General features: G+C 42.3%; 1 protein-coding gene across 1 annotated transcript; it reads right to left on the bottom strand.

Annotated features, from left to right (window-relative positions):
* Nucleotides 1–401: 401 nt before the first annotated feature.
* On the bottom strand, nt 402–2,995 carry LOC139418902 (uncharacterized). Its single transcript, XM_071168684.1, has 3 exons — nt 2,519–2,995; nt 2,030–2,160; nt 402–1,934 (listed from the first exon to the last, which is right to left on the bottom strand). Exons 1-3 carry the CDS (start codon nt 2,799–2,801, stop codon nt 624–626), a joined length of 1,725 nt encoding a protein of 574 aa, XP_071024785.1. The 5' UTR covers nt 2,802–2,995; the 3' UTR covers nt 402–623.
* Between the last annotated feature and the right edge of the window lie 9,605 nt (nt 2,996–12,600).

Raw genomic sequence — 12,600 nt, 5'->3', positions numbered from 1 at the left:
GGCTTATACACCGAGTGTAAAAAACATTATGAACAAAAAGCTCTGATAGACTGACCAGGTGAATCCAGCTGAAAGCTATGATCCCTTATTGATGTAACTTGTTAAATCTACTTCAATCAGTGTAGATGAAGGGGAGGAGAACAGTTTAAGAAGGAATGTTAAGCCTCGAGGCAATTGAGACAGGGAATGGGCAAGACAAAAGATTTAAGTGCCTTTAAATGGGGTATGTAGGTACACTGGTTTGTGTCAAGAACGGCAACGCTGATGCGTTTGTCTATGTGTATCAAGAATGGTCCATCACAAAAAAACTTGACACAAATGTGGGCCAGCATCCCTGGGAAATGCTTTCGACATCTTGTAAAGTCCATGTCCCGACGAATTGCGTCTGTGCTGAGGGCAAAAGGGGGTGGTACAACTCATTATTAGGAAAGTGTTCTTAAAGTTTCATACACTCAGTGTATATCACACAATGCCTGGATGCAATATTCAACACTGAAATCTGTTACACTCATCATTCCAAAATAATCTGTGGATCTTTTTCACTGACAACAATACCAATTTCTCTTTGCGCAGGGTTTCATCTAAACTTCAGAGGATATCGAGTGGAACAGTTACTTTCTATGTTATAGAGTGGAATGGTTTTTCTGCTGGTGTATACTGAGGTAGCTCCTCTCTGAGAAGCTCTTCCCGCAGTGTGTACAGGCAAACTGCTTTTCTCCCGTGTGGACCTTCAGGTGCATCTTCAGGTTGCCAGCCAGGGCGAAGCGCATGTCACACTGGGTACAGCTGAAGGGTTTCTCCCCTGTGTGGACCCTCTGGTGCCTCTTCAGGTCACCAGCCTGGGAGAACCTCTTCTCACACTGGGGGCAGCTGAAGGGTTTCTCCCCTGTGTGGACCCTCTGATGTCTCTTCAGGTTGCCAGCCAGGGCGAAGCGCATGTGACACTGGGTACAGCTGAAGGGTTTCTCCCCAGTGTGGACCCTCTGGTGAATTTCCACCTTCTGAGGGCAGCTGAAGCCTTTGTTACAGAACATGCAACGGAACCGTTTCTCTTTACTATTGCTTGATGTTGTTCCCCCTCCCTGAGCCTGGGCTCTAGCCGTGTCGTTTGAGTTCAAAACCTGATCGAAAAAGACGCTGCCGTGTGAATCGGAAGGCCCCATCGAAGTGGACACTGGGTCGCGATCCCTGAACGTGTGTAATGGGGAGTGGGTGGCGACATTTAGATTTGTCTTTAAGCTTCCCCTGTAATCTAAGAAATCTCTGCCCTGTGAGTTTCCTTCTCCTAAGTGAGTCTCGTCTACATTCCATGCCAGAGGAGCATCCCCCTCCACTTTCACAGTCACCTCATCTACGACCAGACCCTCCCCTTTCTCATCTTGGCACCCTTTAGAGTATACACTACTACTGTACTGGTTCCAGTCTCCTCTAGACAGATCAGTCTGTGTCTCTAAACCCAAGGGCATGTTGCCAGGGTCCATCTCTGTAGAGTAAGAACAAGACGGATCATTGCCAGTCTCTAACGTGTTACCAGAGTCCCGATGGGAATGAACCGTCCTCGGTCTCGGGTTACCGTAAAGTAAATACTCTGATCCAGGAGCAAGTGGACAGCCCAGTCTCCCCTGCTCCTGTCTCTCTGGATCTAGCCTGTGGTCAGATCTTGTGTGTAAAAGCCTTTGTGTTACAGTTAAAGTCTTGGTGTCTGTCTCTGACTTGAGGGTGGCGTTCGGCGTTCCACTGACCTCCGTGATGCTGCATCGCGTCCTGGGCTGGGGCACGGTGGTGGATAAGTGATCCGTGGCTACAGGGGGCACTAGTACTGCCGCTGCTCCAGTCTGGATGTCTCTGCTGTGTTGTGGGTCCTCCTCTCCTTCAATCCTCTCCTGCTTGACCAGAGATGATCCTCCAGGAGCTGCAGCATCTACATCTGCAGACTGACACATGAAGAGATGAGGTTATTACCGGCACATGAGTTGAATTGGATAACAAGTAACTGTAATTATTTGTAATGCAGCACAATTACATTAACCTCTATCAAGATAACGTGCTGGGTTGAGGTTCCGCTCCCATCATCAACAGTGATTGGTTGGTCATCTCTCCATGTATTGTGTCCCGCTGGCTTCACAAAGCTCCTGTGGCCTCCAGTGAGATGCCCTTCACCTGAGAGAGTGATTGGAGGAAAAGAGGTGGTTAGGTTAGCTACTGTCAATGCTCAACACCATATTGTAACACTATTAATACTGTCTACCATTGGCAAGGATGTAAGGTAACACTCATAACTTCTTGATATACTATTTATTGATCGCTGTATTTATGTTCGATGCATCATATTGTTTTCATTGAGTAAATCAAGATTCATGTTAGAACATGATAGATAATAAGAGGAATTGTTGCATACTATCTAAAAACTGACCAAGACCCAATTCTGGGTAATACATCTACACAGGTGCATAGCGGAACGTTGCGAAGGGCAATACGCTACAAATGAAGGGCAGCCTCGGCCTTCTGCAAAATGTACCTCTTGCCATTCCTCTGTATCGGTCGAGGATCTTGACACTACTGGGACGACTGGCGAGGACGCGCTCTCGTAATGTCTTCTCTGCGCGCTCCCGTGCCACCTTAACTTCCAGTAGTTTCCTCCGCAATGCCCTGTTTTCTTTCTGGCCTTGAGTTATTTCTAAACGAAACACTGCATAGTCGTCGTCTACGATTTTACAGATCTCTGCCACGGCTGAATTCGCTAGCACCTCCATGATGGAGGCTATTTGAGTGTGAAAAATCATACAGTTAGAGTTAGCCATTGTTAGCAGTTAACTAGCGTTACCTAGATAACATCTATCAACCAAGTCCTGTAACCAACGCAAATTAAACACAACATGCGGTAAGCATGTGATACTTTGCAGTTAAATTTGTCAGATTTTGAGTTCCAGGGTGTTAATAAACGTTTAAATAACAACAATAAAAAGGCTAACGTGTTAATTATTCGTGGTCACTGTTCGTGTCCATTAACTTCTTCGTGTGTGTTTCCCACAGACTAGACACTGTATTGGGGTTTGCTGCATTCCACAGGTCGGAGTGTGAATTGCACATTTTGTTATAAAAACAAATAAAAATGGGAAAAGCGAAATGGAAAAATAGATTTCACCACCATCTAACCTTACACATTAGAGGTCTTCTCATATCCCGAAATTGAGATCTGAACCGAATTGGATCTGTGAAATTCCCATCCAACACCTACAGGACCCAGTCATTTTTTGAAAATCAATTCCAATTTGAATCCGAGGTGGGTCGACCCAAACTATGTCAGAGATGAGGGTGAATCAGAGTGGGTCTGGTCTGTATCGGACCCAAATGGTATCGCACCCAAATGGATGCAAAATATGTTTTTAAAAATTAGCTTTATTGCTATGTAAGCCAGCAGAGTCGTTTTGACTTGTCTGGCAGGCAGTTGGCCATTTATCACAACTCTCAGTTCCATGACATTACACAAGTCATTGTACTAAGGCATCTTCTGTATGGGGAAGTTTTGTTAATTAAGAGCCCTGATGCCCAGTTTGAACATTAACACGCGTCACTTGCGGTACGGTTTTGGAAGCATAAGGACCTTATCTTTAATATCAGGTAGAATAATTGTATTAAAACTAAAAGTTCAATTGATACACACATTGATAGTGTTCCCACACGGCCATATCTCCCATGTTACAGCGCTTGTTTTATGGAAAACAGCCAGAAGACAAGCGGAGACCACCTGTGCTAATTAGCTATCTAGCATGTTCTGAACACCTGTGTGTAATCTAACTCGGGAAGTGTAGTTTGGTCTGATGGAGGCCCCCATAGCTGTATGGATCTGTGCTAGAGTAAGTGAACCTTTCTTGCTTGTGAAAGGTAAGGACTATGTTTTTCGAAAGCCATATCACAAGTGATGATGTTGAAACAGCGTCAGCAGGATTGTAGTTCACATGAGGCAGTCCATGGCTGAAAACTGTAGGGAGAAGATTGAATGCGGCCTTGAGTTTTCGAGAGCTAGTAGGCAGTAAAAGTTAACGTTTCACAAGTATTTGGGGGGGGGGGGGTTGGATGTTCTATGTGTGAGGGGAGTGCATTCTAGAGGCTGGGTGCACAGCAGCCTGGGCACCCATGGTGGAGAGGTAAATTGGGGGGTGACAAGGAGACCAGCCGAGGGGGAGCAAGCAGGGGCATAGGCTAGGAGAAGGTCAGAGAGGTAGGTGGGTGCCAGGTTGTGGGTGGGGAGAAGTGTCTTAAAGTTAATATGGAATTACACAGGGAGTCAGTGTGGATTGGTGTGATGTTGATCTGGTGCAGCAGAGTTCTGGACCAGTGGAAGTCTGTTGGTGAGTTTGGGTGGGAGGGTGTTGCAATAGTGATGAGGGTTTAGGTGCTGGAGTGTGACAGTGAGGGGTGGAGCCTGGAGATATTGCAGAGGTGAAAGAATGCTGTCCTGGCGATGGTTTTTATTTGGGGTTGAATGAGAGGGAACTGTCCAGGAGGCATTTGACTTGTGTTGGCAGAGCCCAGGGAAACCATCTATAGCGGAAGTTGTGATGTTTTGGAGAGAGTGGATTTGTAGCGGATGAGCTTGACCTCTGTCTTGTTACTGGTAAGTTTTAGATTCATGATTATCCAGCTCCGAATGTCTTGAAGGCAGCTGATGTGGGAGGGAGGGGAGTGGGGGGTTTGGTGGAGAGGTAGAGTTGGGTGTCATCAGCATAGCAGAAGTGAACTTGATCTGTGATATTTCAGTTGCACAAACTGTTGGCGGTCAGTGAGGTAGGAGAAAAACCAGGAGAGTGCAACACCCATGACACCAAGACCAGCCAGACATTCCATGAGGAGTGGACGGGAGAGGGTATCGAAGGCTGTACTCTGGTGGATGAGAATCAGGATGGATAGCAGTCCTGAGTCAGCTGCACGAAGGAGGTCGTTGGTGATTTTTGACCAGGGCTGTTTCAGTGCTGTGTTTGGAGCGGAAACCGTAATGGAATGGTTTGTGAAGGTTATTGAAGTTGAGTGGCCACAACCTGCTCCAATATTTTGGAGAGGAAGGTAAGGTTTGAGATGGGAACAAAGTTGTTCAGGACATCGGGGTCAGCTTTTTGAGGATGGAGGGTATGATGCCAGTGGTGAAGGAGGAGTTTATTATGCCAGTGAGGACGGGAGGGAAGTACTGAACTTGTGGCGCTGTTTGGGGGAGGGGTCTGCAGGGAAGTTTTCAGGAGGCTGAAGTAGGCGGTTCACTGTGGAGAAGATACATTTTTTGTTTTTACCAGAGTTGATGAGGTCGGAGTAGTAAGATGTTCTTGCAGCTGAGAGGGCGTTCTTTTATATTTTAACAGGTGATCTGTGTATGCTTGAGAATGACGTACCAGACCAGTCCTCTTGCAGCCGTCCACTGGCTTTTAACTGGCGTAGCTTGGCGGCGTACCAGGGAGCAGTGGGTGAAGGAGCAGGTTTTGAGGGGAGCGAGGGAATCCAGGGAGGATGAAAGGCAGTCATTGCAGTTAGTGATGAAGGGCCTGGGAATAAGGACTGGGGTATGTATTAATAGCAGCGCTACGTTGGTTAATTTAGTGGTCTCAAACCAGTCAGCTTATTAACATTATGGACAAATATAGGCCCATTGCAATTATTGACAATGAAAGAGGTAGGAATGTTGTTCCTTTGTCATATAATTGCTACATTTACTATCAATATAGCATTAAATATCATTTTCCAGATTGTATTTTGGCAATTATTTTTCACAATGTGAATATTTGGTCACGACTGAGACAACCTGGTTCGATTTGGATTTGGCAAAACCAGTGGCCTACACGGTACAAACACAATATATAACAGGCTTTTTTAGGCTTATACAATGCCTTGCAAAAGTATTCATACCACAAGGATTTCTTCACATTTTTTTGTGTTACAAAGTGCGATTAAAATGGATTTAATTGTCATTTTTTGTCAACAATCAGCAATAAAATCCTTCCCCAGTCTCTGGTGTAAAGACTGAAGCAGTATTTTGCCAGTGCTTAACTGTATCCGTTTCTTTTTATCCTGAAAAACTTTTTGTCAATGTCAAGCATTCCCATACCATGATGCAGCCACCACCTTTTTGAAAATAAGGAGGCAGTTACTCAGTGATGGGTTGTGTGGATTTGCCCCAAACATAAGGCTTTGCGTTCATGCCAAAAATGGCCTAATGGTGAAATCAATGGCCAATGGCCTAATGGTGAAATCCCTGAGCAGTTTCATGCCCTGCAGTTTCCTTCCTCCCAGTCCTCAGTTCAGCAGGACGGCTGTATCTTTAATGTGTCTGGGTGGTTTAATACATAATCCACAGCATCATGACTAATTTAACCATGATATTCAATGTCTGATTTGTTATTATCTACCAATCACTGCCCTTCCTTGTGAGCCTTTCGAAAAGCTCTGTGGTCTTTGTAGTCAAATCTGTGCTTGAAATTCAATATTTGCCTGGGGGACAGAGGAAAGGTTTGTCATTCATAAATCATGTCAACCCCTAATATTTCACACAGAGTGAGTCAATGCATCTTATTATGTGATTTGTTAAGCCAAATTTGACTCCTGAACTAATTTAGGCTTGCCTGAAAAAAGGGTCTGAATACTTATGCAACGACTGTATTTTTGATATTTTTATTGATCTTGTAAAAGTCTTTGACGGAGTATTTTGAGTAGATTGTTGACACGAATTATAATTGAATCAATTTTAATCCCACTTTGTAACACAATAAAATGTGAAGAAATCCAAGGGGTCTGAATACATTTGCAAGGCACTGTATACAGTGCATTCGGAAAGTATTCAGACCCCTTGACTTTTCCACATTTTGATACGTTATAGCCTTTTTCTAAAATTGATTTAAATAGTTGTTTCCCCTCATCAATCGAAACACAATACCCCATAATGACAAAGCGGAAACAGGTTTTACATTTTACAGTTAGCATGTATTGCCACGGTTGAGGCACTACAGGAGTCTTGGTGGTGGAGAGGCTATGTACTGGCAGGGGAAGACTTACATACAGTGCCTTTGGAAAGTACTCAGACCCCTTGACTTTTTCCACATTTTGTTACTTTACAGCTTTATTCTAAAATGCATTAAAAAAAATCCTCAGCAATCTACACACAATAACCCATAATGACAAAGCGAGAACAGGTTTTTATTAATGTTAGCAAAAAACAGACTCCTTATTTCCATAAGTATTCAGACCCTTTGCTATGAGACTTGAAATTGAGTTCTGGTGCATCCTGTTTCCATTGATCATCCTAGAGATGTTTCTACAACTTGATTGGAGTTTACCTGTGGCGAATTCAACTGATTGGACATGATTTGGAAAGGCACACACCTGTCTATGTAAGGTCCCACAGTTGACAGGGCATGTCAGAGCAAAAACCAAGACATGAGGTCGTAGGAATTGTCTGTAAAGCTTTGAGTCAGGATTGTGTCAAAGCACAGATCTAGGAAAGGGTACCAAAAAAAAGCTTGGAACCACCAAGACACTAACTAGAGCTGGCTGCACAGACAATCTAAGCAAACGGGGGAGAAGGGCCTTGGTCAGGGAGGTGACCAAGAACCCGATGGTCACTCTGACAGCTCTAGAGTTCCTCCTGTGAAGATGGGAAAACATTCCAGAAGGACAATCATCTCTGCAGCACTCCACCACTCAGGCCTTTATGGTAGAGTGGCCAGACGGAAGCCACTCCTCAGTAAAAGGCACATGACACCCCGCTTGGAATTAGCCAAAAGTCACCTAAAGACTCAGACGATGAGAAACAAGATTCTCTGGTCTGATGAAACTAAGATTGAACTCTTTGGCCTGAATGCCAAGTGTCACGTCTGGGGGAAACCTGGCACCATCCCTACGGTGAAGCATGGTTGCGGCAGCATCATGCTGTGGGGATGCTTTTCAGTGGCAGGGACTGGGAGACTAGTCAGGATCGAGGAAAAGATGAACAGAGCAAAGCACAGAAAGATCCTTGACGATAACCTGCTCCAGAGCGCTCAGGACCTCAGACTGGGGCGAAGGTTCACCTTCCAACAGGACAACGAACCTAAGCACACAGCCAAGACAACGCAGGAGTGGGTTCAGGACAAGTCTCTGAATGTCCTTGAGTGGAACAGCCAGAGAGAGCCCAGACTTGAATCAAATCGAACATCTCTGGAGAGACCTGAAAATAGCTGTGGAGCAACGCGCCCCATCCAACCTAACAGAGCTTGAGAGGATCTGCAGAGAAGAAGAAACTCCCCAAATACAGGTGTGCCAAGTTTGTAGTGTCATACTCGATGCTGTAATCGCTGCCAAAGGTGCTTCAACAAAGTACTGAGTAAAGGGTCTGAATAATTTTGTAAATGTTATATTTCCGTTTTTTTATTTTATTTAAAGTAGCAAAAATTTCTAAACCTGGTTTTGCTTTGTGATTATGAGGTATTGTGTGTAGATTGATGAGGGAAAAAACAATTTAATACATTTTAGGATAAAGCTGTAATGTAACAAAATGTGGAACAAGTCAATGGGTCTGAATATTTTCTCAAAACGGCCTTTCTCTGTTCTTCTTTGATGTCAGAAAATAAATACCAGTTGCGGTCTCACTCCGATTTACTTTAAATGATTCCTAAAATCAGAACAGATCATGGCAAAAAATGTTTTAGCGTCTCGACTCCGTGGTCTTGGAATTCTCTCCAGACCAGCTTGAAACGACACAATCTTGTTTCCTTGGAGTTTAAACGTTTGGTTGACTCACATGTTACTGAGGAATGCGATTGTCGTTAGGACTTGATACGGTGGTACATATGATTGATTTTTTTTTTTAAATATGACGCTTGTATGTTTCTGAAATTGAAATGTATGTTTGTGATTTATTTTTTTATTTTTTTAACGATGTCTAAATTCTTATCTGATATTTGTCTCAAACACTGTTCCCCCCTGCTGCTGTCTTGGTTGGACCAGGTCTCTCTTCAAAAATAGATTTTTACCTCAATGAGACTAACCTGGATAAATAAAAGTTTAAAAAATATATATGCAGTACCAGTCAAAAGTGTGGACACACCTCCTCAATCTGGCCTCCACAATCACCCGACCTCAACCCAATTGAGATGGTTTGGGATGAGTTGGACCGCAGAGTGAAGGAAAAGCAGTCAACAAGTGCTCAGTGTATGTGGGAACTCCTTCAAGACTGTTGGAACAGCATTCCAGGTGAAGCTGGTTGAGCGAATGCCAATAGTGTCCAAAGCTGTCAAAGGCAAAGGGTGGCTACTTTGAAGAATCTTAAATATATTTTGATTTGTTTAACACTTTTGGTTACTCCATGATTCCATGTGTGTTATTTAATAGTTTGTCTAAACTATTATTCTACAATGTAGAAAATAGTACAAATAAAGAAAAACCCTGGAATGAGTAGGTGTGTCCAAACTTTTGACTGGTACTGTATATATCGTTTTTATTTTCTAGAATCGTAACATTACTTGCTATAGTGATGATGGTGGGATATTTTCTCCCAGCAGTTTTAATTCAGCTAACGTTATCTAGCTACATGTTGACAGCTAGCTAATGGCATTTATATTAACTTCATCAGATGGTTAACTATCGAATATATTTGTTTTCCCCTCGCATCTAAAGCTTTCTTATGAAGCTAGCCAGTTGATAAGTTGGTATGAATGACAGATGCCAGCTTGCTGCTGTCAAATTCGTCTGAAATGTACCATTGTTAAACGGTCATGCCTTTTCACAAAAAATCTATCTACACGAATAAAATACATGACTACCTTCAAGTAGTTTTATTGTAGTCCTTCAGGCAGAGTAAAGTTACTTTGCAGAAATGAATTATATTTTAACTACTTCCTGAGATTTGATTGATAGAACAATTCAGCCAATGGTTGCAGCAATAGGCGGCTGTGGTTTTGGTTGATTGGTCAGGAGTAAAAGGTCCTGCCCCCAAAGCTGCTCAAACCAGTTTTATTTTTTATTATGAATCTCTCTACAAATGTACTAAACTTTCTACAAGCTTAAGACTCTCTTGGTAATGTGACAACAGTGACAGAACTCTGCATGCGTGCAGATAAACAATCTGCAAGTGTATTTTTGATTCTCACAGAATATTCATAGTCGTAGTAAATGGACTTGTAATAATTCTGAAAATAAATTATGCTTGCAAATCTTATTGAATGTATTCAAGTTACATTGACATTTCATGCATTATGATACAAACTTTAGAAATTAAATTACATATTTCTGAATGTAATTGCAATTACGAATTTCCTGCGACAACGACATTTAAAATAGAAAATCACAGGGTTCTGTAAGTATTATATCATTCTCTTATAGGAATGTGCGACAGGGATTGCGCAATATAATAACGGCGTCAGGCCGCACAGCCTCAGCCTTCTGCAAAATGTACTTCTTGCCCTTCCTCTGTATCAGTCGAAGATCTGGGCCTGGGACGACTGGCTAGGACACTCTCGCATTGTCCTCTCTGCGCGCTCCCTTTAGTTCTTGTAGCTATAGTTTACTCCGCGATGCCCCGTTTTCTTTCTGGCATTGATTATTTCCAAACGAAACACTGCATAGTTGTCGTCTACGAGTTTACAGATCTCTGCCACGGCTGCATTCGCTAGCACCTCCATAATGGAGGCTATTTAAGTGTGAAAAACCATACAGTTAACCATTGTTAGTTAACCATTACTTGTTGTAAGAGGAGACGGGCTCTCACACTCACCATTACTATGTATATACACAGAAGACGGAGGCTTGAGCTTTGTCTTTTCTCTATTAGATTTGATCAACTCCTGCATCCTCTCTCCTCAGTCCTCTCTGGCCTCCTTTTGAAAAAGGTCAAAGGTAATCGAAAAGAGGCAGTGAGGAGAGGACAGGGAAAGTGGACATCACACTTTAATAGAAAAACAACATTGGATGTTCTAAGTCCATAGCAATGCTTAAACCACATGAGACCACTTTTGAGGTCTGGGAAAATCTATGAAATGTTGGTTTTTGAGTGTAGTTACCCTTTAATTGAAGCGCACAGGCACCTAGCACTGTTTGATTAGTGGCATTTCTGTAGCACATGAGAGGAGTTTGCAAAACAAATGTCCACTGAATTGAAGAAAATAATAATTCTGCCAGGTAGTGTCACGAACCGGCTCGAAGTCCATAACAAAAAGGGAGACGGTAGAGATTAGGAAAAACAAAAATATATTTATTAACTGAAGTAACGTAAATACAATTAACAACGGTGTGTGTAGTCAGTAATCAGTAGTGTAAGTGAGTGGTTGCGTGCATTAATGTGATAATGAGGGGTGTTGAAAGGTGCCAAAGCAAACAAACAAAACGGCCACAAAATGCCACAACCAAAATCTAACAGTGTGTCTGCATGGAGAGCGTCTCCTCAATGAATGTGGAAGAGGTGTATTTATCCCGGGACACAACCGAGCCCAGGTGTCCCATTTTGCTGACGACTCTCCCGGCTCCGCCCACCGACATCCTATTAAGAAAAACGAGAGCAAAGAGAAAGAATTCGGCAGACAGAGTGGAAGGGTCGTCACAGTGGCATTAGGCTACTTTGTAGCTAGTTAACATTTGGTTGTACTCTTGGATTGAGCAGACCTTCCCGTACAATTCGGATTACTCCATGAAGGACATAACTCTACCATTTCAATTTACAATATAATTTAAGAACAAAATACCCTTTTCAATCATCTTTCCAATAAATACAGGTATTTTATCAACCAGCATATTTGAGTTCAGCCATAATATTTCTTGTAATATTTGTTGTATCTTTTCAGGGGGATGAAATTGACATTGTAGCCAGCTCTGCAATGCTTGTTTGAAAAAGAGAGATACTTTGAAGAGAGTACAATTTTCAATTAATTAAGAAAAACGAGAGCAAAGAGAAAGAATTCCGCAGACAGAATGGGAGGGTCGTCACAAATGAGACATGGCAATCTGCACAAAGGCAAAAAGGCAATTTTTAAACAATGGATGAGCTTTTCTTAGTAATCTACTTGAGAACCATTTAGGGTTCAAGTAAAACTTTTGAATAAGTGAAGCTTTTGGAGAGAGGTTTAGTGCTTTTATATTTAATAATCAAAACCAACCCAATTCATATTCGTTATATAGATAGGCACGCTTTATTTTGTCTGATTTAGCATCCCAGATAAAGCTAAATATTGTTTGCTCATATGATTTGAAAAATGAATCATCAGGAGTAGGCAGCGCCATAAGTGAGTAAACTGAGATATGACTAAAGGAGTTAAACAGGGCATTTTTTCCATAAATAGACAGGTATTTACCTCTCCATGGTTGCAGGATCTTGTCTATTTTTTCTAACATTTCAATTGAAATTCCTTGTGGAGAGCTTATTTATATATTTTGTGATATGAATACCCAGTATGTCTACTTCACCATCAGCCCATTTTATAGGTAAACTGCAGGGTAATGTAAAAGTTGTATTTTTTTAAAGATCCAATACGTAATATTGTACACTTATCATATTTAGGTTTTAGTACAGAAAAAGAGTACAGAGAAGTTATCTAGCTCTTCAATGAGACATTGCAGGGATCTAGCTTGCAGACTTAATATAAAACTTGA

This window comes from Oncorhynchus clarkii, chromosome 10 (genome assembly GCF_045791955.1).
Source record: "Oncorhynchus clarkii lewisi isolate Uvic-CL-2024 chromosome 10, UVic_Ocla_1.0, whole genome shotgun sequence".
Taxonomy (NCBI): Eukaryota; Metazoa; Chordata; class Actinopteri; order Salmoniformes; family Salmonidae; genus Oncorhynchus; species Oncorhynchus clarkii.
The sequence above is the reverse complement of the archived record's forward strand: the minus strand, read 5'-3'. Positions and strand labels throughout refer to the sequence as shown.